This window comes from Lissotriton helveticus, chromosome 5_1 (assembly GCF_964261635.1).
Source record: "Lissotriton helveticus chromosome 5_1, aLisHel1.1, whole genome shotgun sequence".
NCBI classification, from domain to species: domain Eukaryota; kingdom Metazoa; phylum Chordata; class Amphibia; order Caudata; family Salamandridae; genus Lissotriton; species Lissotriton helveticus.
Window position 1 is genome coordinate 1270851258 of NC_136065.1, and position 27754 is coordinate 1270879011.

The window sequence follows — 27754 nt, forward strand, 5'->3', positions numbered from 1 at the left end:
AAAAATCACCAAATTAACCTCCTTGGTGGAGCGCATCAATACCATACCCAGCAGAAGCAAGGAAATCAATGCCGTCGTAAAAAATGTCACCTCGCAGCAGCCTCTTCAAACTCTTCCACCCCTACTAAGACCTCTGCAACAATCTTTCCTTATACTTTAGCAACACAATCACCTCCATTTACAGCAATCTCACCCACAACCGGATGTGACAGACCACACCAATCAACTCCTGATCTCACCCAAAGACACAGCACTTACCTATTAGCTCGACATCGCCCCCGACAAAACAGCCACCACCGTGAAGATCATCCACTCTGGGGCCTGATCAGACCCTTGGGCCCACCACACCTGCCCCAAAACTCTTCTGCCTATGATGTTCACACCCATCCTGAACACCTACATCTCTTCAACAACCTTCTCAGACACTTGGTAACATACCACCGTCCTTCCTTTGCTGACGAAATCCTTTACGGACCTCCCTATGCTCACTAACTACAGAACAATCTCCCTACTGCAGTACCCGGCCAAGTTAGAGAAAATCCTCAATAAACAGCTCACCGACTACCTCAGTGACCACCAACTCCTCAACACCTCTCAGCCCAGATTCAGACACCACCACAGCACTAAATCTGCCCTCCTCACCCCACAGATGACATATACATAATCCTTGACAAAGGAGAAACGAAGGCCGGTATTCTTCTGGACCTCTCTACAGTGTTTGACGTGGTCTCCAACTCTAGCCTCATTCAACCACTGCACTACATTATAATCCAATGGCCTGCGCTTCTCTGGATTTGCTCCTACCTAATTGGCAGGACCCAGTCAGCCTGACACCTTTCAACACAGAAGCCTGTGACCGCATCTGCAAAGTCAACACAAGGATCCTGAGCCCGACCCTCATCAAAGCTAACATGATCCCCTTGGTCAGCATCATCCACTCCCACAACATCCACATCCTCTCCTATGTCAATGACATACAATGTACCCCCTCCCTCATGGAACAAGGGACAAGTTCATAGCATGCAAGACCGAAATTGTTGGCTGGATAAATTCCAACTGCCTGAAGCTGAACGCTGACAAGACCGAAGTTGGGATGTTCAGGAAATGCTTTTCTCAGTGGGACTCAACCTGATGGCTACTCGAGCTAGTCCTTACACCCGCCCCCGCCTTCCATGCCAAGAACCTAGGAATAGTCATCAACTACAAACTGAGCATGAATTCATCACTGCCTCATGCTTTCATACCCTGAAGATACTGATGAGCATTTTCAAGTGGCTTGCTAATAACACCCAAAAGAATATCACCCCACCTTTGACACTAGCAATCTGGACTACAGGATCACTCTCATCAGGAGGCTACAGACCATTCTGAACTCGGCTGCCTTCATCACTCTCAACCTCCCACACCATGCTGTAGTGGCTTCCCATTCACAAACGAGCACGCTTTAATCTCCTGACCCACACCTTCAAGGTTCTCCACAACTTGGGCCCTCAATACCTCAAGTGCATCTGCTTTCACAAACCCTTTAAACATATCCCCTCACCTGTAGTCCTACTGGCACACATCCTACGTATACAGAAAACCAGATCCGGTGCTCACGTTTTCGCCCACATCGCTATTCCACATCTAAACCTCCCTCTCAGTTCTTGAGTTCCACAGGAAACAAAAGACCTGGCTCATCAAATGGCTCTCTACCCACCCTAGATGAGGCTAGACTCACACCTGCACACTGACAGGATACCCTCCCCTTCCTGTTGATAGCACGCTTTACATACAAACATAACATTAATGACACATAATATAAGCTTGTTATGGTATGCCATCATGAAACTTCCATGGAAACACTTCTTCTTCTCCGTCTTGTTCTTCCTTTCTCGTCTTTCAACAATGATGACATGCCCTCTGTTCTGTACTGTCCAAGGGACATGCAGCTCACATCACAGTGACATTTGTTTCTTAGACTGTTTGTAAAAGTGTGACATAACAGTCTCCTCATCTGTTGTCATACTGCACGTGGCCAAGTCCCTTAACTCCTATTCTTCATTACAACTCAACTTCTTATATTGTTCATTGTTATAAGCTTAGATAAACCTGTATCTTTGTGACCTGTTCCTGTGTTCCTCACACTCTATTTCATGTAGAACATATTGTCATATTTCCCATTGTTCCTTTCCTGTAACTCGGGCCCTTCCTCTCATTTGAGCTCATCCTCTGCCTCTACCACTCCCTCACCCAATAAGGTTCACCTTCTCACAATACCATAGTAGATCAGTTACAGTTTAGTAACACAAAGAGGTTAGTGTTCTTGATGAATGTAGTGTAATATGATCACACATTATTACAGACTGCATACCCTCAAGCCAAAGGTATGTTCTTTTTTACTCTTTATATGTTTATTCCACATGGCCATTGTTTCTTTATGATAAACCATAGAGCGTCTCTTCTTCATAACTCTACTCTTCCTATACCACACTATTTTCCACATTTTTAGTTGAGGCTGAGAACATGTAAATATACCCTTCATGAGCTGTGTAGACTGTCCTGTATCAGACACTCCAGTAATACTTACTTCAGCCACTTGCTTTAATACTCCACAATTATTTTAATATAAAAGTGGGACTGTGGCAAGATCGAACCCTCTGGCCGGTATTGCCGTTTTGGGCTTTAATCCCTAATCTGCCCCCACCCCAGATCCTCTTTACTCACCAGGGTCGTGCCAGACTGCTGTCATCATCGCTCCAATCTCCTTTCCAGGATTCAAGCTCTTCGGAGGGATTCGGGAGCATGTCCATGACCGGCGGAGCCCGAGCAACATGGCCGATGTCCGGTGGAGCTGTAGCGACAGCTAAAGGGGAGACTGTCTCTGGTGCACCGCCCGGGCCGTCACCTACCCAGCCGGATATCTGGCATAGTTTCTATGTGTTTTCTTCGCTGCTGTTGCCTTTTCCTACCCCTTCATACTGATTGTTGGACTTGGCCCTTCTGGCAGGTTCACCCCTGAACTTTTTGCCTGGTATTATTAAATAATTATAGTGATTTCTGGTCTTTGCGCACTTTGACACTGTGGCACAGTGTAAAGTGCGTGCCCTCCCTGAGTGCGTGTGTGAGATTGGCCTGCCCTCCCATAGGAATACATGGGGAATGTGTGTGTCCCTGGTAGTTCCTGATGCGTGGGGATTGCAGATGCGAGTTTGGTATGTGCGGACTCGTGTGATTAAATGCTGCGCAATGATGTATGTGGCGTGATCGTGTCTAGTGTGGAAGTGCCACTTCTAGAAGTTGGTATGTTTGTGTAATTTGTGTCTGGCTTGTGATTGGCTGGAGCTGGCTGGTGAGCCTGGCTCCATGAGTCATGATGGGTCTGCCCCGGTGGTGAGTTTTGAGATTAGCATGAGTGATGTGAGGGAGGAGTACACCTGGGACCTGAATAGGGCTGGGCTTTCCCCACACAATGCTGGCTCCGCCCCCTGTGGTGCGTCTAATGACCCTAGCCTGGCAGTGAATAGTGAGAGGGGCTGAGCCCATCAAGAGTGCTCCTAAACCAGCTGCACCTGGTTTTGTCCCCACCCTGCACCTTTAGACAAAGGGATTTTTGTGTATAAAAAGAGGCTGTGACCTCTTGTAAAAGGGTTCTTGTTTCCAACTCGAATCTACCAGAGGCATGCTGCTGCTGGGGCCCAGGGGAAGGCTTGCCTCCCTGGGACCTGCCCAGCCCCTGGACTGCTGATATCCTGGTCTCCTGAAGGACTTTGTTGCTTTCTTTTGGGACCCTAGCGCCTGGAAGCGCTTTATTTTGCCTAGCGCTTGGGAGCGCTTGTTGTTCTCAGCCGGTGCCCACCCGGCATTTGCCCCACTTAATTGCCGACTTTAAAGTCCCCTGGCAGGTGCCCACCTCGCCAGGGACCGTGCCGCTATTTCTTTTGGGCCCCCAAGCGAGTGCCCACCTCGCTTTATTATTGATTTTGAGGGAGCCGACCCCTCGTGTGTCTCCCCGCCTCACCGCCGCAACCCGGGGCTCTCAGGTGCTGGAAGGAGATGTCCAGCCCGCCACCTGGTTGTGGGCAGGGCTGGTAGGACGCTGTTTCCACTTCCCCCTGCCTAGGGGAAGCCATTGATTGCCCTTCCGGTCCCCCATGTGGAGAGGGAGACCGGAGATGCCGCCCGCCGCCGCCGAGAAGGAGAAGCCACCGCCGCAGGTAGAGCCAGTGAGTGCCAGTGTGAAGCGAGGGGGGGGCGTCGGGGCACATTGCCGGTGCCCGCCCCCCCCCCCCCAGTGGTGCAAGCTTCCTTGTGGGGGCGCTGAGAGGCCCCAGCGAGGCCTCATTGTTTAGAGCTCCCGAGGCTCCGGGGGCATTTTGTGTATTTCGAGTCCCCCCCACGGGGGACTCCAACGAAGGAGCCATATTTATTGATGAGCCCCGAGAGACTCCAGAGCGCCCCAATTGTTTATACCGAGCCCAAGAGGCTCCTGGGCACCGCGGTAGTGTCGAGCCCCCCCGAGCGGGGCTCCTACGTTGCGGGGGCAATTTGTTTAGAGCCCGTGAGGCTCTTGGGGACCTGTATTGATCTCGAGTCCCCAGAGGAGGGACTCCAACGACTGCCGCATGTTGTATTCGAGCCTGCGAGGCTCCTGGGGCATAGTTCTTTTGGCCACCGAGTCTGCGAGGCTCACAGTTGGTTCTTGGCCCCGTGGTTGTTTCTAGAGCCCCAGAAGAGAGCCAGGAGGCACGCTGGTGCTAGGCTCAGTTCTTACAGCTGCCCAGCACTTAGTGGGCAGCTGCTATGTTTAGGCCCCTGACATTTTGGACAGTCACTGGTTGTGGCCTAATGGGATTTCTGCGCAATTGTGTTCTTTGCTGCACCTTTGAATGTGTTTTTGATGCATCATGTGCCTTGTTCTTACACCGCTGAATGTATGTTTATGCATCATGTGTTTTCCTTCCCTACACCTCTGAATGTTGTGATGCATCATGTGTAATGTTCCAATGCTTATACCCCTAACGGTATGATGATACTTAGGTGGTTGTTTTCTCCTAGTACAGGTGTTGCTAGTGAGGTCCTGGTTCCCTGCATAATATTCTCCTAAGGTGGTTAGGGTTGCGTAGGTGGTACTTACCTGTTACCAGTGATTACTGGTTGTGTGCTTTATGGTTAATTTTTGTCCTACAGTGATTATTATTCTAAAATCTACAAGTGCATATTCCTGACAGTGGTCCCTGTGGCCCTGTCCTGTACATATCCCCTGTAAATTCTGTCCTTGCCTGTTGGCACATTGTAAAGTGTGTGTTTTTATCTAATGTGTTTTGGTGTAATACATAGCTTTGTGTGGAGTTTCCTTTGTGGTGGGCCTTGGGTGTTGTTGCTGGGTGCACGCGCAAACACTTAACTCACATTGCCTCCGAGTTTAGCCTTACTGCTCGTGTCACATTACCAAGTGGGTGAGCAGGGGTTATCTTGGCGTGTAACTCCCTTGCCCTGACTTAGAGTGGTGGTCTCTGACTGACTTTGGTGCAAGCCTTGGCCAGCCAGAGATCCCATTTCTAACACTGATGAATCGATGATGGCAGGCCGTCAAAGGAATTCAATCTTGGTGGTGCAGATGCTTTGTGGCGTTTCTCCGGTTGGCGGGGATGAGGTCTCACCGCCCGATGCGTTCTGGACTCAACCGCTGCACCCCCATATGACCTGCCCTCCTGCTTCACCTCCCGTGGGACGTCCGGGACTCGCTAGTCCTATTGCCAGGTACAGGGATGCAGTTGTGGGGTGAATTCCAACTCTACGGCGTGACGCCCTCGGGCTCCTCCTTGCTATCTCAGCCTGGGAGGCGCGATCTCCTGCACTGCTTTGCTGCCTCTCCCTCTCCAAGAGCGCTGTCACTGGCACCCAAGTGGACTTCCCCTGACACTTGGCATGCAGCTCGACGGCACTGCTGTCCTCGCAACCCAGAGCCTGTGCATCCAGACAGGCTGTTTGGATTCAATACCCTTGACAACTCTGCTGCCCCACCAACTCTAAACGTTGGCTCGTTTGTCTATGTTTTGCGATCCCCGAATCCATTCCCCTCTTGCTCCCGTGACTAATCCCCCTCCACTCCGTAGCTCCAGCGCCCTCGTTATTTTGCGGATTTGATCTCTTGAGCTGCATCGCCATTTTGTGACTTAGCCTTCGGTGCCCGTAATCCGAGTCATTCTTCTTGTAGGATTCATCCGCCTCACCTACTGCCAGACTATGCACTTTTGGGCACCGACCATACCTTTACTCTGTCCTCCCCCCCTCCCGGTCTCCCTCCTTTCCCTTTCAGTCACCGTGCTTGATTGTCTTTTGATCCCCCTACAGCACCTCCATCTCTACCGGCTCCTCCTGGCCCGATCCTCCTTCCTCCCTTTTTTTTTTCTTCTTTTCCCCCCCTTCCTTACATACCCCTTTGGACATGTCTATATTCTATGCTAAGTTATTTTATTGTTCAATCACTGTTTATAATTTGTAACTCGCTGTTCCTTATGTAAAGCGCTCTGATACCTCTGGGTTTAGCCAGCTCTATATAAAACTCAAATAAATAAAATCCAAATTATCCATTGCATCCTTCTAACATTTTCTTCCTGCAGCTCCAGATTTACCAGAGATCCCACATGACCTCCATGCAAGTTTCTTAACACATTTTGATTTGTACTCTGCTTCTGTACGCACCAAAACCAGCAACCAAGCTTTTTCAGTTTTCTTTAATCAGCCATGCCAAGTAGGCTTTTGTGTGCCAGTTATCCGGGTACATCACACATCTTTATTAGTAGTGCAATTTCCTCCATGGCAGGTAACTCATCAACAAATTTTCTAAAATGTCCAGTTCACCCAGCAAGCGCTTCTGTCTTGCCCTCAGTTCTTGTAAATGTGTCTAATTTCACTATGGCATCTTCTGTTGTTGTGCTTACCCATCTCTTTTCCTGTGCAACTAGAAACCTCAACATTCTTGCATGATCTTAGCTCTAAACTTTCACCCATCTGCCCCATGGTCTCCTTCCTGCCGCACACTTTAGGGAGGCAGGGGTTGACTGCACCGCTACAGTTCCTGGTCACACTTACAGAGAACTCCATAAAGGGGTAGGAAGCAGAAACATACATGGAACAGCAAGAACAGCACTGCAGGAGATATCCTGGTATCCAAGGTCCCAACTTAAGGAGTTCTTAACAGCTGCTTTAGTTTAAGCATGGTTAGGTGGTTACCCTCCTCATAACTATCAGCTTCTTGTTGACAGTTCTTCTTTGTCTTCTTTGCATGGCTAGAATCTACATATCCAGTAAAGCTGGTAATTTGCCCAGCAAGCTCTACCGTCCCCAATAGGTTGCCGTGGGTCTGAAAGCCGCCCTACCTCGATTCATCAGATTCAGAAACATTCACACTTTGTATTAGAGAACCTCTAGTTAGAGCGTGCTACGGTATGGGAATTGGACGAAAGCACACCAAGCGGTTGTAACTATTATCCAAAATTTCCACTAGAACTGAAAACAGCCTAGAACAATATTTAACCAAAATACACCAAAGCACACCAAGCGGTTGTAACTATTATCCAAAATTTCCACAATGTGATACGTCCTCTCTTCCTCTCTCGCTGCTGCCATTTACGAGGAGAATGGATCACCGAGAAACTGAGAGGACGTATCAAGGTCCCGAGTCTAGAATAGACCAACATCGTCAAGCATATCTCAGAGAGCAGATGTACGTATTTTAAAGGGTAAACACACATTACAACGCATTTTTTACAACGCACTACCATTACAACGGAACTTTTACAATGCAAATACTATTACAACGCATTTATTTACAACGCATGTTTTTACAACGCAGGTACTTTAAAACGCATACCATTACAACGTAAGTATAGGTAAGTATATAATTATATTTAAAATGTTATATGTTAGGTTTTTTTTAAAGGGGTATTTTTAGGGTTCAGGGTCATTTTTGGGTTTATGGGTAAAGGGGTATTTTTAGGGTTTAGGGTCAGTTTTGGGTTTTTGGGTAAAGGGGTATTTTTAGGGTTCATGGTCAGTTTTCAGTTTTTGGGTAAAGGGGTATTTTTAGGGTTTAGGGTCAGTTTTCAGTTTTTGGGTAAAGGGGTATTTTTAGGGTTCAGGGTCAGTTTTCAGTTTTTGGGTAAAGGGGTATTTTTAGGGTTTAGGGTCAGTTTTCAGTTTTTGGGTAAAGGGGTATTTTTAGGGTTCAGGGTCAGTTTTCAGTTTTTGGGTAAAGGGGTATTTTTTGGGTTTAGGGTCAGTTTTCAGTTTTTGGGTAAAGGGGTATTTTTAGGGTTCAGGGTCAGTTTTCAGTTTTTGGGTAAAGGGGTATTTTTAGGGTATAGGGTCAGTTTTCAGTTTTTGGGTAAAGGGGTATTTTTAGGTTTTAGGGTCAGTTTTGGGAATTTTAGATAAAGGGGTACAAGAAAAAAATAAAATAAAAATAAATATAAATTAAATTAATTAAATAAAATTAAATTAAATTAAATTAAATTAAATACAATTACATAAAATAAAAATAATTTTAAATAATATACAATTAAAAAAATTATATATACTTACCAATACTTACGTTGTAATGGTATGCGTTGTAAAGGTACCTGCGTTGTAAAAAAATGCGTTGTAAATACATGCGTTGTAATAGTATTTGCGTTGTAAAAGTCCCGTTGTAACGGTATGCGTTGTAAAAATATGCGTTTTAACGTCATATATCCATTTTAAAGAGAAGTTGATACAACTGTCAGTCGGATTGATATTGCACCAAACAAATTCCTTTCGGAAGGATTATGACTGCGGATATTTATTTACAATTATGCAATTGAAAATACGGAAATGAACTCAGTTTTCAAATCCGAGCCTTGAGAAAGCCAGGGGGGGGCGAAACGTACGTCAGCTGCTGCTGTTTTACATGTATAAAACATGTAATAAAACAAGTAAAAGGACCAGATTCAAGATTCTTTGTGGATTTCAACAAAAGGACATTTATTTATGACGGGTTGAACCACACATTGTGGAAATTTTGGATAATAGTTACACCCACTTGGTGTGCTTAGTTGTATTTTGGTTAAATATTGTTCCAGGCTGTTTGCAGTCCTAGTGGAAATTTTGGATAATAGTTACAACCGCTTGGAGTGCTTTGGTGTATTTTGGTTAAATATTGTTCTAGGCTGTTTTCAGTCCTAGTGGAAGCATACCCTGGTGGGTGGGTATTGTGACACCACAAGAGCACCCTAATATATTGTTATTTCAAGGACATGGCTGAAAGCAATTAAATATCACCGTTAATGGATGTGCAGGTCGTAGGGCATACCCACAATCTTTAGAAATGGTATGGGAATTAGCACTGTATTGCACAGGACTAGAACCGGGCCCTGTCTATTATGTATGACACACACATGCAGGCACCCAGTCTTCACAATTGCCCTTTCCAGTAGGCCCCATCAGTGTTTTTATATGTCGCCCAGTGCATGTCCCTCCTAAAAATCACTTCTGGAGACCCCCAATGGGTATGTAGGCCTGGGGGAGAAGTCAGTCACCTATTTCCATAGAGGTTCAAATGGCCTTTTCACAACTACCCTTCACCAATAGAAACTTGGGAGTGCACACTACTGGGAAAATACAAATGTGCAAGCCACTGAAGGCAGAGTGCTGCTGGCTAAAAGCAAGAAGGCTGATTATGTCAAGCGGGACAAGGGCAGCTAAGCAGATCAGCAGCCCACTCTTGGGATCATCTTGAAAGACAGACAGACTTGAAGGCAGAGTCAGTCACCTGTCATCTTTACCACTTTCACTCACATGCCAAGATCACCTTTAAAAGTAGGACTTAAAATGATCAGTCACATGGCAGATTTGCATCTGTACCTCTTGAAGGGTTTGTTCAAATTTTGTGACAGGCCCATTACTCAATTACCAGTTTGTCACATGTTTCGATCGCATGTTAAACGTTTCATATCCGTATTGTATGTGAAAGTGCACTGGAAGTGGGGCAGAGTCTGTCACTTACCAAGCACCCATATACATCTGATAGTTTCATATGGGGAAAATTAAGTAACCTTGGTGGCTGAAAGACTAAGCGCAACCACAGGGGTATGAACGTGTGGTCATGGAGTCAAACAAAAGGTCTCTGCGGTAAATGCATTAGTCCAGTGAGCCGTCAGCCTCTGCTCAGTGCAATAAGTGTGGTAAACAAAATAAAAAAAACTGTATCTAAAATGTGTTGTACTCGTATGTTAAGTAAACTGGGATAAGTGAACGTCTTGTGGCATTAGTACTTCTATACCTTAATTGATGCTTAGGTCTAGTGGCCAATTGATGATTTTTCAAGACATGGTCTTCATTAGGCACTGACTTCAGGGTTTACTGTACACCTATCAGGAGTACTGTGATCACTACTTGTTATCTAATTTGGTAGCATTCGCCCTGCCATTTGTACTTATGAATTCCTTATGTAACTTCCTTCATTTTTGTTTTGCAGTGAATATGTTCAAGCCGGAGATAGCAGTATGCCATTTTACAAAGCGCCACCCTGTTCCAATGGCCCCCCCTGGCATTCTTATACCAGGTAATAAACCAGAATCTGTGGTGTAGTGAAACCATAATTGTGGTGTGAGATAAATGGGTAGAAGCTCTGCTGTTTCACTAAAATCTCAGAAATCAAATCAAACCGCATTTGTAAAGCCCAACACTGTCACCCAAAGGGGTATCTGAGTGCTGTGTCTTCATTGAAGAGCCAAGTCTTGATTCTCTTTCTGAAGTCTGCCAGCGAGTGGGCTGTATGGCGTTGAGAGGGAAGGTCATTCCAGGTGTTGGCAGCAATGCAGGAGAAGTAGCGGCCACCACTGTGGCTGCATCGGATGTGGGGTATGTGTGCACAAATAAAGAGGAGCGCAGGTGTCTGGAGGGTTGGTGGAAGTTCAGTCAATGGTTGAGGTAGGCTGGTCCTAGGTCATCGAGGGCTTTGCAGGCATACGTGAGGATCTTGAACTGTTATCTCTTTTGAAAGGGGAGCAAGTGGAGGTATCTCAGGGGGGGGGGCAATGTGAGTTTGTATTGAAATGTCCAGGATGAGTTTGACTGACATGTTATGTATGGACTGGAGTCCTCTGAGGAACTAGGTGGAGATGCTGGCTTAAAGGATGTTGCCATAGTTGAGGTGGCTGGTCTCAGGGGCATTAGTGACTGTCTTTCTGGTGTTGGTTCTGAGATTCTGCGGAGCATGCGAAGTGTGTGGAAGCATGAGGAGACAACTTCATTGACTTGCTTATTTATGGTCAGTTGGCTATCGAGGATAATGCCGACGGTTGGACGGTGTGGGTCTGAATTCTGCAGGCCACCAGCTGTGGTCTCATGTGAAGGTGTTCTTCCTGAAGATCAATACTTCAGTTTTATCAGAGTTGAGTTGGAGGCAGTTGTCTCTCATTCATTTGGCAAAGTTGGTCATGGTGGCGCACAAGTTAGTTTTGGCATTGAAGGGGTCCTCGGTGAGCGTCTGCTTAGGAGATTATATTGATTCTGTGGGATCTAATGACATCTGCGAGAGGGATCATCTAGATGTTGAACTGGGTGAGCTGAGGGATAATTCTGGTGGTACTCTGCATATGAAGTCTTTGGATGTGGAGGTGAAATGAGGCAGTTGGATGCTCTCTGTGCGTCCTGTAAGGAAGGAGGCGAGCCACTTGAGGGTGTCTTGCTGTATGCTTTGTTGTAGATTCTGTTGATGAGGTAGTTGTGGGAGACTGCGTCGAATGCCGCACAGAGGTCAAGGAGGATCAGCTCCACAGTTTCTCCATGGCCGAGGAGTGTTCTGATATCTGTGTGGTCTCAGTGCTGTGGTTTGCAAGGAATCCTGATTGTGAGGCATACAGTGGGTGGTTTTGTTCCAGGAATTTGGCGAGCTGCTGTTTGTTGGCTGCCTCTCACTGAAATCTACTCTCTTTATTTTAGAACAAATGAGTCTCCTTCCGTTAATGCTATAGTATATGTGGATCGCCATTACATTTCTCTGTGTTTATTTTGCGTGTATGTCCCAGAAGTCTGCACTCTGTATTGATAGATGTGTCCATTTTAGTGTAAATATCAATGAATGTGCGTCTGTCGTTAATATTTATTCTGTATATTTTCTGTACATCTCATTGTAGCATAGCTGTTTCTCAGAGCTCTTGTCAATGCTTTTGTAGGTTATTGTCAGAATATTGTCTGATATAAATATTGTGTCCTATATATTGTTTACAAAAATACTGTTCAATTGGGCGTATATTTTTCATTATTTGCTTCAGTTGTGCGTTATTTTTGTAAATTATATTAAAGACACAATATTTTTGTCAGATGATACTCAAGACGGGAAGATGTGTGGCGCAGCGGCCAGGGCAACTAACTTGGGGCTCACGGTTCGATCCCCCGCACCAGTGACAGATCGTTCAGCACCATGTGACTCTGGGAAATAACTCGCTTAATCTTCCCAACGGCACCCAGCGCCTTGACACCCTCGGGTAATTGTTTGCGCTTTACAAATACTGGACATTTACAAGACTCAATATTTTAGTACCATACTGTTACGGCGGGATTTCTGATCTATTGCGATAGGTCTAGATCCCAACTCAGGTCGACTGAACCGTTGATACCTGTCATAGAGTAAAAGGCAATCCACTACTAGGTCAATCAGTTAAGGACTTATACCACTCTAAAGAACCACTTACTACAAATAAGTTTTAAAAGTTTATTATAAAGCCAAAGTTAACTGGAGATACAAACATCTCAAAATAAGGTTCAAAAGATATACTGGTATCAATACAAACATAAATTTTCTAAATGCTCTTAGTCGACAGAAGAATATCACCAAAACCAATTCAAAAATCATCAGAGTTGCAAGAATAGACACAAGCTGTAACTTGTGAGTCATTTACAGAAAGGAAGAAAATCCAGATTAGACTGTCCCTACACTAGACTAAGTGACATCCCTACTTAGTAAAATCTTAACCTAAAAAGGTGTCAGCCGTGGTGACTTCCAAAGAAGATCACTCACTTCCCTTAGTCTTCGTTGTGAATCGGTGTCTCGCAGTTACCCTATCTGCCTACCCATCCGCTCTCTTAGGTTCCTCAGACCATCTGCCCTAACTCCACCCAGGGGTGCTGTCCCTAATACAAAAATCACATTTACAATAGAAACGCCCTTTAGAGACGCCCCTCACGTGGTGTCGGTTCTGGCATTTTCCATGCTGATACTCCTCTGGGCCCATCGTTAGCGTTGACCTTGCTTCTCAGGCTCTTCTCCGGCAGGACGGTACCCCCCAGGAAATTCCTGAAGCCTCCTCCAGGCCTGTGCCTGACTCCCTGAACAAAACTCTATTCATCACTCTCTTGATTGGAACCTCCTTGCACCTGCAAACAGACACTTGTACAGTGGGCCCCAAATTCCGGCCTCCACCGTATCTTCTAAGTCGTAAACCTTCGAGCAGGCTCCGCAATTTATGCTTAACATGACCTTCTTCTAACTAACACATGCAGATCAAAAGAAATTACCTTATCTATTCAGGCCTATTACAATTACATGAAACGGGCCTGTGCACTCTGTAAACCTTTAATTTCTTAGTCTAAACAGCATTCTAACTTATTACACACAATAGTTATATGAAACACTTCTATAAAACATATATTTCAGTTCTATGATCAATAATACTTTGAATTACAACAACATTAAAATCCATATCCTGTGAGAGTGTAACAGCACCTTTCATTCTCTGTGAACTGCCATGTGGCCTACACATTTCTACGTTTAGCAGTATTACATTCTCCTCTACATCAGCCACATAACATGGGATTTCAACCTCATTCTAACATCTCTACACACTTCTACATTAGCTTTTCACACTGATATATGCATTCTATTTTAATTAAACACTCTTATGTATTTTCACTCTATAAATTCGACACTCTTATGTAATCTTTACTAAACTGATGCAACGTGCTTGTAAATATGGTGCACTTCTATTTTTTCTCAATTTGCGCTCTCTCAGTTCCCCCCTTTGATGACTTTTAGTAGTCATCACCATCACAACACCATCCTTGAGGTATGAACTGAATCAAACTGAACTCGTTGCAGTACTCTCTCGTTTCATCATCTCTAGAGCCCTCAGACTCCTGTACTGATTATCCTGCATCGCAGCTAATCTCCTCTCCTGCTCTCTCATGGATCTCTGCAACCTATTTGATCTATACCATTGGTACAGCCGCACCAATCCCCACAAGGTGATTATACAAATCACTATTATGATGATAGGTTTCAGTATGTACCAAATGAAACCCTTTCCTAGGTTGGCAAACCATCCTCCAACTTTACCCATTCCATGACCTACTTTTTCCCACACATTTACCTGTGTCAAATCCTCAATCTCATGATGAATTTCAGTGATGTTCCGTATATACTTTTCTAGAGGTTTTGAATTATCTGGAATGTAAGTACAACATTCCTGAACCTTCAAAGCCTTACAGACTCCTCCCTCTTTGGCTAACAGAACGTCTAGAGCAAGTCGGTTCTGAAGAACCATTGCCCTTATCGATTGCATCTCTCCCTCCACCAGCATTAATGATCTAGCAGTACTGGCGGACAACCTATCTACAACTGTTGCCAATCTTCTAATCTTGACATCATTCAGTACTATCCCTAAAAGAGGAAACATAGCACCAAATACGTCTCCAACTACCTCCTCATTGCTTACATCCCTTCTTCCTCCAGCTTGAGTTCCTCCCTCTATAATTTCTAGATCCTTAGCATGGTATATTTTGGGGAAGACAATTGCTAAATAACATGATCCATACCAATTATCCGGTAGTTTCACGTATGCATTTCTCCCACAAACAAAATATACATTCGGGATCACCTGCATTCCCTTCAAGAAATCCTTTGTATAATATTCTAATTGGAAAGCATGTTCACAATTTACTTCTCCCACAAACACATTCTCATAATAGGTATTACCCCTATATATACACAGTTTCCCTTTTTGCTCTCGATCTAAAGCTATTGGACCATTACTACCCTTTCTTTTGTGTGACCTTTCTTCTTCGGTCCAATCTGTCTTCCATTGGCCTGAAGCCTTTAAGATCTTCTGTCTCCTATACCGATCATCCACCTGTCCTATAAACCTTTTCTCAATTTCTGATACTTTACAAGTCAAATTATTTCTTCGGGCATGTGAAGTATCCAACGTTTTCCAAGGAATGAAAAATGTCTTTAATCTATCTTCACTCTTATAATAATCCCACTTGTTCATGTGCTTGTAGTTTGGAACTTCTGGTAAAACAGCATCAAAATTTGAAAAATAATACTCAAAACCATCACGTTCATAAAATATACTAAGCAACAAACTACATGTGATTCCATAAGTCAATGGAAGATGATGATATCTAATACCTTCGTCTACAGAGGCTGGCAATTGCATGCACACATAGCAATCCCTTGCCTCCATAGCATCAATATATTCATAAAGCAATTTAGCATATGCATTTGATTTGAAATTTCCCTGTGATTCATCCACATGCAACCTACGAGTCTCTGCTGCTAGTAAAGCTTTATCTTTCTCTGTATTGTCCCCCCTTTGACCAGCAGTAGTAGGTTTCTGTATCGATACAATTTTTGCTTCCTTTGTTGCCTTTTCTTCATTTTCATGTCCCACTCCTGACTGCTTTCGCTAGTCCCGCAGTGAGATAATGTCCCGTTGCCTCGACTTCCCCATTCAGCTTCTGCTCTTGACCTGTTTCTCGGTGCTTCTGTGGACCTATCCCATTCCTTCAAGTCAGCCCTCAACTCTTTATAGGATTTCGGCCGTGGTCCCCTCAGGTCCATCGGTCCTCTCTGACCCCCCTGTTCTGTTACGGGATCCACTGCTGAATCCAATGGGGTGCTCCACGTTATCGGTCCTGGCAATTGCCTCCAGGCATTTGTCGTGTTATTCCTTCTTTCCATCTCAACTCTTTCTCTGTCTAGCCGTACCTGTTCTTCCTCTCTCCCTTTCTCTGGGTGATAAACCGACACTATAGGACCTATGGTAACGGGTACTTGAAGAGCATCTAGCAATCCATAAGACTCAACCCTCTCTGTTGCTGGCATCTTCTGCACCACAACCCTTCCGACTACTCTCTGTACAGGACTATGTTGAGGTGTCTCCTCACCTTTGGTAGGTACCCAATTCGTTATAGGGAGTGGCCTATTCCCTTCTATGTCAACCCTATCTTCCCTTGGGAGCTCAGTACCTTCTATCTCCCTATTGTCCGGAGGCGGTCTATCTATCAACAACCTATTTATTAGGCCATCATCCGACTCGCTCTCGTCATCCTCTTCTATGGGTCTCTTTTCTCCTGTAACCTCTCTCACTGGGTACAACTTATCCACTTCAATCGTCTGTACCCTCCATTTCTTGGCTTCCGCATCCCATTTGGCATCTTGCACTGCCCTTACTGATCGCCTTACCCTTTCTTGGCGTCTGTTCTGATTCCTGTCGTGCGCCGCCCTAATCCACGCATTAAGGGCCTCAAATTGTGTTGGTCTAGGCAAAGGTCTCAATGAGGACATAACTGCTTTCAGCTGATGCAACACTTCTAGTCTAAACGTTCCGTATTTCGGAAAAGTCAGTTCCTCATTCCCTTCTGTAATCTTACTCCAAGTATCAAGCCACAGTATAGTATGCAACCCAACATTCGTTGCCATATAGTGAGCTGGTGTACCCTCTGGCGGTGCCTCTTCCCCGTAATAAGATTCTCTTCTTTTTCTCTTAAAGATCGCTCTCAAACATTTAAAACACTTCATGTTCAAACTCTACAAAATTTCTATTTTCTCCGCGTTCGTTTACTTCCTGATGACAATCCACCAATCCCAGCGCGGTTCTCGCTAACCGGCCTATCACAGCGCGGCTTCACACCAACCGGCCTATCACAGCGTGGCTCTCGCTGATGTCACACCAACCGGCCTATCACAGCGCGGCTTCACACCAACCGGCCTATCACAGCGTGGCTCTCGCTGACGTCACTCGTCTCCCCTTCGCAGCAATTCCCCTCCTTTCTCAGCTCGTCTCCCGGGCATGCATGCGTCCCATTCATACTCTGAAAAATGATTACTTCCGACCAAGCGATCACTTTCCTTGACTGTACGCCCACAGTCTAACTGTAATTGTCACCTTAACTGACGAAATGTCTTTCCGTGTACGTCCAGACAATCGCCTTAACTGATAGGTTACTTACACACGGTAACTTTCGACCTGCGTCCGTTACCCACACACTCACTCTTGCGTTCCCCCTATCTCGGTCCTGCGGGCGATCAATGGTACCTCATGACCCCCTTTACTCTGGTCGACAACTACTCTGGATGTTCGATACACCCGAACCACTTAAGCTCTTCTCCGAACTTAAGATTTTCACCCAGGTTGCGCGCGCTCACAACCCTCTCTCATTCACACTACAGTCATTCAACTCCGCATGACATTACAATACAGATACAACACAAACCACCGCAATCTGTCAACGCATGACCCTTGTTATACTCACTCTCGTCCGACCCTGCTGCTTTTCTCTCGCACCGTCAGCACCTTCTTCGGCAGGCGATTCTTCCGCTGCTCATCTCTCGATCTCTAGGGACCTTGGGGTAATCTTAACCTAGTCTAGATCACCTTCCTCTAGAAGGTAACCATCCTTCTCTGCTACCAACTGTTACGGCGGGATTTCTGATCTATTGCTATAGGTCTAGATCCCAACTCAGGTCGACTGAACCGTTGATACCTGTCATAGAGTAAAAGGCAATTCACTACTAGGTCAATCAGTTAAGGACTTACACCACTCTAAAGAACCACTTACTACAAATAAGTTTTAAAAGTTTATTATAAAGCCAAAGTTAACTGGAGATACAAACATCTCAAAATAAGGTTCAAAAGATATACTGGTACCAATACAAACATACATTTTCTAAATGCTCTTAGTCGGCAGAAGAATATCACCAAAACCAATTCAAAAATCATCAGAGTTGCAAGAATAGACACAAGCTGTAACTTGTGAGTCATTTACAGAAAGGAAGAAAATCCAGATTAGACTGTCCCTACACTAGACTAAGTGACATCCCTACTTAGTAAAATCTTAACCTAAAAAGGTGTCAGCCGTGGTGACTTCCAAAGAAGATCACTCACTTCCCTTAGTCTTCGTTGTGAATCGGTGTCTCGCAGTTACCCTATCTGCCTACCCATCCGCTCTCTTAGGTTCCTCAGACCATCTGCCCTAACTCCACCCAGGGGTGCTGTCCCTAATACAAAAATCACATTTACAATAGAAACACCCTTTAGAGACGCCCCTCACGTGGTGTCGGTTCTGGCATTTTCCATGCTGATACTCCTCTGGGCCCATCGTTAGCGTTGACCTTGCTTCTCAGACTCTTCTCCGGCAGGACGGTACCCCCCAGGAAATTCCTGAAGCCTCCTCCAGGCCTGTGCCTGACTCCCTGAACAAAACTCTATTCATCACTCTCTTGATTGGAACCTCCTTGCACCTGCAAACAGACACTTGTACAGTGGGCCCCAAATTCCGGCCTCCACCGTATCTTCTAAGTCGTAAACCTTCGAGCAGGCTCCGCAATTTATGCTTAACATGACCTTCTTCTAACTAACACATGCAGATCAAAAGAAATGACCGTATCTATTCAGGCCTATTAGAATTACATGAAACTGGCCTGTGCACTCTGTAAACCTTTAATTTCTTAGTCTAAACAGCATTCTAACTAATTACACACAATAGTTATATGAAACACTTCTATAAAACATATATTTCAGTTCTATGATCAATAATACTTTGAATTACAACAACATTAAAATCCATATCCTGTGAGAGTGTAACAGCACCTTTCATTCTCTGTGAACTGCCATGTGGCCTACACATTTCTACGTTTAGCAGTATTACATTCTCCTCTACATCAGCCACATAACATGGGATTTCAACATCATTCTAACATCTCTACACACTTCTACATTAGCTTTTCACACTGATATATGCATTCTATTTTAATTAAACACTCTTATGTATTTTCACTCTATAAATTCGACACTCTTATGTAATCTTTACTAAACTGATGCAACGTGCTTGTAAATATGGTGCACTTCTATTTTTTCTCAATTTGCGCTCTCTCAATACCACTCTTCTATAAATGTTCATATTACACTCTATGAAGAGCTCCTATTGCAATGTAGGAGGGAGTATACGTTGACCGGTGCAATCATCACACTCTTTATCTTATCCAGTTCTTTATTTCACACATGGATTCAAAACAAAGATTATCCATTTATAATATTCTGTATATTATAGGAGTTGTTTTGCCTTTAATGCAGCCATTCAGTAACTCTCCTGCTTGGATTACAACCACTGACCTTCAGATGTCTGCAGTAGGTGTGCTCTATTGCCACTTTACGCAATTCTTTGAACGCCTCTAAATTAAGTGAAGAGCCAAACTACCGATTGTAAGACACATTTTTATGTTGCATTTTGAAGAAAGCATTAATTTTGTTAGTAGGGTGATCAGTTCAGATTTGTGTTTTATTGGTGCTTGCAGATGGACTGGGTATGTCCACAAAAAAAAAAAGCAATTAGCAACATGTCATTTTGCTCTTTCACATATAAAGACTTAATTAAAAAAAAAGATAATATTTGATATGTTTAAATTACCTCCCACAATGCAGACAGATTCATAGCCAGACCTAGTGAATTTACCAGTTTGAAATTGAGGGGGGGTGGGGCAGGGGAGGAGGTTAGGCCTGGGGGTCGGTCATGTGTGCATGCGTTTGTAATCTATGTTTGTGCTTATACTGTGTTTGCATACGTGTGCTGCTCCTGTAGATTTCTGCGTTTGTATTTGCATCCTCCTTTTTGAAATCTTTCCTGCCTGTATTCATACTAAAGAGCTGCATGAGTGCGTGGATGCAGCATGCATGTATGTAATTGTGCATAGATGTAAAATGCGGACCAACCTGTAAAGCACCAGAGCACCGTAGAAGAGGAAGATGACTGAAGAAGGGGTTTGGTGTAGGACGTCACAGTGAGCAGGGTGCAATAGATGTAATTACCTGTGGACGTAGTGTTCCTTGAGGAGATGCATCTTCAATTCTTTCCAAATAATGTCCATGGGAAAGATATTGGCGGATCTGTGTCAAGGTGGGGATTTAGTGCTGAGCATGTAAGAAGAGAATGCATTTTGTGTTTCCCTCACTCATCCTCTCAGTTGTAATATGTTTTTCCCCCTAAAAACGTCTGAATGTTTACGTGTGCTCATGAGCGGCTCTGATATGGATTGTGGCTCTCATGTTGGGTTTGGTGCTAAATCCGTGGTTGTACCACAGATGTTGTTATTACCACAGTTTAAATGTGCAGTGTTACCTTATGTTTAACATGTATAAGTGAGGGAAAACTAGCGAGAGTTTCATTACTTGGGGAGTATTTATGGGTTGTTAAAGTTCCAGTTCTGCATTTTTATATTGTTGTACTAAAGTAATCCTTTAAAGGTGCTGCAGGATTGTCCATTAAAAAATATAATTCATAATGGTAGCTTCCGTTCTTGTAATACAATCGCATTACATTCTCCCAAACATCAATTTCACCTGACATCACTCTCCTAGAAAAGTGAGTAATGTTTTGTCTTTGTTCTAAATCACCATCTCTCCTAAGGTCATCCTCACAGTTCTAAACGTCGAACAGAAAATGGCTTTATTTACTGTTGACATACTTTGTATAGGGCTTCTTGTAGAAATGCTATTGCTTTTTCAATAAATTAATGTCTCACTTTTAAACTTCCCTATTGGCTATGGAATCTTGCACCACATTAGTCTACCAGAAGCCAGCGAGCAACCTGCCCTCCGCAGATGATTCCATCCGATCTGAATAAGTTACGTGGTCCAGTTCTGGTATTCAACGTTAGTCACCTGCAGCCCTTCCGTTCCCTGAAGTGGATGAAGGAGACAGCTCATTCCTTGTGTCTGTGGACAGCCAACTTTAAGGAGGTGCATGGAATACTTTGCATGCTTGGCGCTAGCATCTAGGGTGAGGAGTGGTGTGTACCATAGGCTCAGTGTTGTTCTGTTAAGAGCCCAAGCATAGCAGGCTTCAGAGCAACTATTTTTGTGAACTGCACAGTCTATAAAGTTTTGGAAGTGTAAGTGGCGGTAGCTGCAGACAAAGCTCATAGGAGAAAAGACGTTATAAGAAAGGACAGATCTATCCCATGGTCTATTTGAGGATTGTACACTCTTGTCATGCTTAGAGAGGAATCCATAGGATGGGGATGCTCCACCCACCCACATGAGTGATTCCCCAGGAGTTACTCTGCCCTGGTGCCTCTACACCTAGGGAACCTGCATGGTCTGGCTGCTGTTCGGTAATGGTCACCCTGGGAGACGGCGTGCAGAATACAAGAACGAAATACTGAAATGCAGGAGCAGGTGGGCCCAGTCAGAGATGCCATAGGCAGATACAGTTTAGAAAATTATAGCTACCTTTAAATGCTAGTTTTTGTTCCCCTCTGCAGTCCTATGGGCGCAACACAGGTCCCTGCAACCAAAAGTAACTACAAACCATTCAGGAGTACTCATTTAGCTATGACTTTTGTACAGTTGTAGAATGCCAGAATCTGAGGGGTGCCTTGCAATATTTTGCAGGGGGCCCAATCATATCCGGTTCCCCTCAACATTCCATTTGTTTTCTGGTTTCAGTAAAGAAAGCTCATGAAAATCCTGTCCCAAAACTCAAGGCGGCACAGAATGACAATGGCTCTTGGACACTGAATGCTTCTTTGGCTTCTGCCCTTGAGACAACTGAGGAGGAGCTCAAGGCAAACATCCCAGGCCAGGTAAAGTTATCTATTTTGGCATCTGCTTCTTATCTCCCATCCTCTTCCTCCAACTCTTACCTCAGCTTTCCAACTTTTTCTCGTTTTGTATCAGTGTCTTATTGGTGTCTGGTACCGTCTTTCCACCTCTACCACCCTATTGGATTCTGTTTCCTTTTATATTAAGGTTTTCTTTCGAGCAACACCAACATTGGGTTTCTCGGGGCACCTCCATAGACCTGGCCAAAGACCGGAAAATATTAGTGACATAGTTGTATTTTGGGAACACATAAGTATTTATTTTGTCCTTGTGGATGAATGAGACAACCCCTTTTGAAGTTTCAAAAGAGGGGCAGTTCCAAAATGCGGGACCTGAATATAAAAGGTCCCTACATTCTCGTCCAGATAGTTGGGAAGTGAGTGGAGTAATGCAAACTGTACAAGTGCTCTCTCTGTTGCGAAGAATAAGTGCTTGGTGAAAATTCAAAGGGCTGTGGGTTGAAGTGCAAATGATTTGTGAAAAACAGCAAGGCCAAGGTCTTAAATGCAAGTGTTCTGCTAGGAAACATGATATTTCATGATAGTTAAAAGCCAGAGAATGAGTGAGAAGAACATAATTATTCTCATTATAAGAGATTTCCCATCATAATAACAAACTTGAGCACTGGACCCCCTAACACACCAACCATGACCGGCTCCTAGACTAAGCATGGCTATGGGTAAGCAAGAAGACTGTGTGAGAAAAGTAAGGGTAGTGCGATGTGTGAGAAGCTGAACAGAGAATATGAAGATAACAAAATCTGTACTTCAATAAATAGCAAATTAGCAACAACCAATGCAATACTGCACCAGGAAAATTCCAACCCTAATAATGTAAAAAGAAAAAAACACACAAAGACTTTCTGCATACTAAACAGAATTGTATATGATTAATGGAAAACACACATGCCACTTAGGATTTGGTAAAGAAGATATCTTGTGAAGATTGGAAAATGATCCTTCACGAAACAAGACCACATTTAAAAAAATGTTTTTAACAAATGTGACTATGTGACAGACCATGCCTCCTCAGTACGGGCCCAGCCATACGCACATCAGTCTTGACTCTTTTTCAGTGGAAAAAAAACAGTCCAGTCCAAGCTGCTTGGCTAGGTCTTCCTTCCACTGCAACACAAGCAACCGACGACCAGTGTTGCCCTAATTAGAGCTCGACATTCGAGTATAGTTTGGTTCCAGTGGCACAGTGTGAATAGGACCCCCATCTGGGCATGCCTCTCCCACCTAGGGCGTCACACCGAAGTATATAAAAAAAAGTTATGCATAGAATACTTGTATTCATCTCAGCCACTGGTAGTTTTCCCGAGGCCACATCCCAGTCCATCATTATTTTACACACCATACCTCCTCATTTTGGACCGAGTCATATTCAGATTTGTCTTAACCCAGCTCCAGTGAGAACCGTCAATCCAGGACTGCTAGGCCAAATCTTTCCTCTACCAGAACACAAGCAGCCCAAGACCTGTATTTTTCTTATTGGAGTTTAACAATCTGGTATAGTGTGATTCCAGTGTCAGAGTGTGTATGGGTCCCACGTGTGGGTACACCTGCCCCACGTAGGGCATTGTAGTGTAGTTCCTATTATCCCAATAGGCTCTGCGCATTGGAATAATATCTTCAATAGTATAGACGTAGGACAGAGGTTAACTAGGTCTTCTACTGTCGATGTTAGACTTAAAGTTTAATGTTTGCCAGCTAGCTCAGAGTTCACTAGAAACTTTCTCGAATAGACAAGGAGGAGTTTAACCTCCCTGGATAGACAAGAAGGGATTTAGTTTCTGACAACCATAAAACATGACAACTTTGCTCTCCCCTAATCAAGAGTATATCTCTAGAGTCGTGTGAAAACAAAAGACAACTTATTTTACTCAGTCAGTTCAGTGCATTCTTAGTTTCACCAGATTGTAGAGAAAAGGAAGAGACGGGCGTGTTCAATAAAAAGATGTTATTTATTGATCAGTCTCTTTTCTCATACAAGAGAAATGAATCGCTATTGTTGCAATACTTATAGTTAAGTAAAGTGCATACAGTAATAACAGAATTATAAAATAATACTGTAAAAGCATTGATATGGTTTCTTAGCCATATGATACTTAAAATGGATAAAATAGATACATACATATATACATTGACTAATCGTACTCAACTGGTGCTTCTAACTACGCCTACCCCAATGTACCTGACCTAGGCCTAATACGTGGGCGGGAATAGATAAGTAGCAGTTTAAGTTAAGTTTGCTTTGCCAAGGGTCTGCTTCAAGAATTCTCTGCAAGGCGTTATTCAGTTCAGTATCTGGGATTTAGAAGGCTGGAGGGCTGGTATCTCTATCTCAGGGCTTGATATCCCGGCTGCCTGCGAGGGCGGCTGGAAGCGCCGGAGCTGGATTTCTCGGCGGGAGAAAAGGCAGCGTCTCTCTCTCAGCGCGTCAGAAAGGAGGGGCAGCGTCTGTGGGCTTCGCTGTCAGCTGGGCTCCTCGGCAAGTCTCGCTGCTCCAATCTTGTCACCACCTCGTGTGTTTGCTTAAGGCAATGTCGGTATTATTTATACCTGAAAGGTGCCGAGATTGACGTACGGATGGACATAAATACGTCAATAAGGATGTCATACAAACTGGTCGTTCGCACATTCTTTACTGAAGTTCTCGGCCAAATCAAAACAATGGCTGTGGGGATTTCCCAGGTCGTGGTAGGTTTGATTTGTTTTGAGAACACCGTATGCCTATTAGGGGGCTGGAGAAATAGTGCTTGCCTAATGAGATGGTATGCGCTATGACCTAATCAGATAACGGGCTTCTGTGCCGTTGTGTGGCTAATCAGATAACGGGTTTCTGTGCAGTTGAATGGCTGCTAGTTAATTATTAACCAGACAAGGGTCAGAAATAGGGGGATCGATACAGTACCCATAGTAAATACATCACACCCACTCCACGTAATCTATGTCCATATTTACAAATCTAGGCATAGTAAACAAAACTAGTAGTGCATGTGTATACCGAACCACCCCAAAATACAATCAAATGCATTTTGAAAATTGGAAATGTGAAATACACGAAAAGATGAGTATAGTTACTATATGCACTTCAAGCAGTATAATAATGCTAAATCTAAACGCATATTTTGAAATCAGCATGAACGAAATGCGGAAATTACACATGAAATGGCTCTTAATACAGAAGAAAAGGTCGAGACCATCTCATCACAAAATCATAAATACTTGTGAACATGCTAGAGGGTAGCCAATGTCTCTAGAGTTGCTAAAAATAGAAATTTTGTTCTCTAAGAATAGTTTTACTTTAAGCAGAAGATAAGTGTCCCAAAAAAATCGTAAATATTTTTGGAAATGGATGGGGAAAAAATGTCTCGCTCTCCGTAAAAACTGGTGAGAAAATTTCTTATTGCTTTATTTTCAAAATTGAAGGCCAAATTCAGGGTGTAGGGAACGCTGTGTGCTAGTTTGTTTAAAGTCATTCTTTCTGCTCTGGTGAAAACATCATATTGTTGAGACTTTCGAAAAAACTGTCAACTGCTTCTTGCGAAAGTTCCACTAACTCGGAAAAATTTTGTAACATGCATTCATGAGCATGATTGCCTTCATTGATGTTTCGATCAGCATAGCTGACAGAAGGTCGTACCTGATCGATGCTGCTTTCATCTTGTACTTCACAACTCTTCAATCGTAGTGGTGAAGTCTCCACGAATGCCGTCATCAGGATTGGTAGCCGCTGGGGACAGCACAATGCATGAGCCGTTACCGGACCCAACAAAGTCTCTGCGTCCATTGGCACATCCAATTGTAGTGTCAGACAGGTGTCCAACACGCATTCTTCGCCGCATAGCAAGCACCTTAATACAGGCATAACACAACTTTGCCACATCGGTCTAAATGAAAGAAACCAAGTCATGTTTAAATCTCGTAGCCGTGCTAGTCCAAGGACTTTAGTTATGCGGTCCCGGTAGCCAATAGCTCGGATTGTTTCTTCCATTGTCGCTGGTGTCTTGTCTGTGACGTGGTTTGCCATAGCGAAGTAACAGGATCAAAAATAGGATGCCTGCCACTAGTCCCAAAAGGAGAGGCAGTCCGCCAAAGATGGAATGGACAAAATCAGGAAAAATACCCAGGATGGCTTTGAATGGGGTTAAAGCTCCCGAAAACACTGTCTTAAATACACTCGCGATTCCACTTGTATCAGAAATATTTAAGATTTCGCTCAGTATTTCTGCGAAATGTATGGGGGAATTGGTTGATAACAGTGAATGAATCTCAGCAGTTGTCCTTGCAACTTGGAGATCATACGTTTCTTTTGATGACGTTAACATGGTTGGCGTCTGTAGGAGCACTGTCTTCATTCTGCTTAAAGTATCAATTCGAATAGAAGAAATTTTCAAACTGGGCCATAACCTTGCCTCCCTGTCTTGAGCATCGTTTGGGAACAATACTCGTTCACAGCACATGACCTTCGTAGTCACGGTTATGAGATAAGGTTTTCCGGGCAGCAGACTGCAACATCTGCGATCTACAATTAGAATGTAACTCCCGTTCGAGAGTCTCCTAAAGAATGGTTCTATTTGTGTTGCAGGTGTGCCTAGCTGGTGACATGAAAGGTTATTTGAAGTCCCTTCACAAGCTCCATGCAAACTAATACCCTGACACAGAAGTGTACCGCTTAGTGACCTTTCACAATTATTGCCACTAAGGAACACACTTTGTCCTTTATTACTAACACATGCGTGTGTATAGGGCAAGTTCCATGTTGACTTAATGTACCCTTTACCCAACCTTTCATACTGGCCTGCCTGTATATATTTTTGGCAGTATTGAAACTGGAAAGTTGTTATCGGAATATTTATTATCCCATGTATTATCCATTCAATGACAGGTCGTTCTGACAATGTCAATGGTAATCTCTCAAGTTTTTCAATGCTCAGAATTGTATAGTCAGCACCCTTCTGTGCCAAACTGATTTGTTTATCAGTAAGGTTAAAGATATTAAATAGTGACGTTGTGTTGATTAAACACCAAGGCACATAGCCTGAACGCAGATTTTGTAACGTCCAGCCAAGTTGTACAATAGAACGCAATTGGGACTGACCGTGTTGTAACATCAGTAAGTCTTGCGATATTATATCGATTGCTGAAGACACAATACTGTCCAGTGAATATATTCTGGAGGACAGAGTCATTAACCCATTGTCCACAACAGAAAGTGATTTTTCCAAGTTAATACGGTCAATTTCCCGTATTTTTTCTGCTGTCTCAATTTGAGTTACTTTCCAAGCTTCATTGTAAGCCGCATATATAGAGGCCGCTATGAAACGTTTTTGACGCTGTTTGCGTGGTCCCATAATGAAATCACGCAAGTCAGCACCCTCTTGAAGTAAAGTTAGGTGTTGCTTAATTTCTGCCAGTGTGGATGTTTGTAGTCATTGAAGGCAGAGCTTGCCCACACTGTAAGTAGTTACTATCCCTGGATGTTGTCTTTGGGAATATCTAGGGTCTGGCCTGGTCAATTTGAACCCCTGTATTTTGTTCAGGAATCTGTCTTGACAGTTATTTGTGTCTGTGGGCCAGATCAACCATTGTTTCCAATCAGGATGTGTTCTGTTTTGGTTTAAAATATGGTTCACGTCTATCTCAACATCTATAGAGTTATTACTGTTCGTTGTTGGCTTCGGAATAGACGGTTTGTTTAAGTCTTTGATTTTGGCTAAGCCAAGACAGGTAGTTTGTTGAATAGTGTCATTCAAAAATATAATTTGTTCTGGGATCATGCAGGCTCTAAACAATGATTCTATACCTTGTACTTGCCAATCTTTTGTACCCCAAACAGTTTTTGTTTCAATGTTTTTGTTC

At 43.8% G+C, this 27754-nt stretch overlaps 1 protein-coding gene and 1 long non-coding RNA gene across 2 annotated transcripts in view; both read left to right on the forward strand.

The window, feature by feature from the left end:
- The window catches only part of LOC144753580 (uncharacterized), a 51592-nt gene extending 40996 nt beyond the window's left edge, over positions 1-10596 (forward strand). The window contains exon 3 of the long non-coding RNA XR_013594420.1: positions 10481-10596. This is a non-coding gene — a long non-coding RNA (uncharacterized LOC144753580). The remainder of the gene's footprint in view (positions 1-10480) is intronic.
- Positions 10597-11444: 848 nt separating this feature from the next.
- Positions 11445-27754, forward strand: part of LOC144752637 (von Willebrand factor A domain-containing protein 5A-like) — a 35550-nt gene continuing 19240 nt past the window's right edge. Inside the window, exons 1-2 of the mRNA XM_078640517.1 lie at positions 11445-11568; positions 21732-21868. Coding sequence (XP_078496643.1) covers positions 11445-11568; positions 21732-21868 — 261 coding nt within the window. The remainder of the gene's footprint in view (positions 11569-21731; positions 21869-27754) is intronic.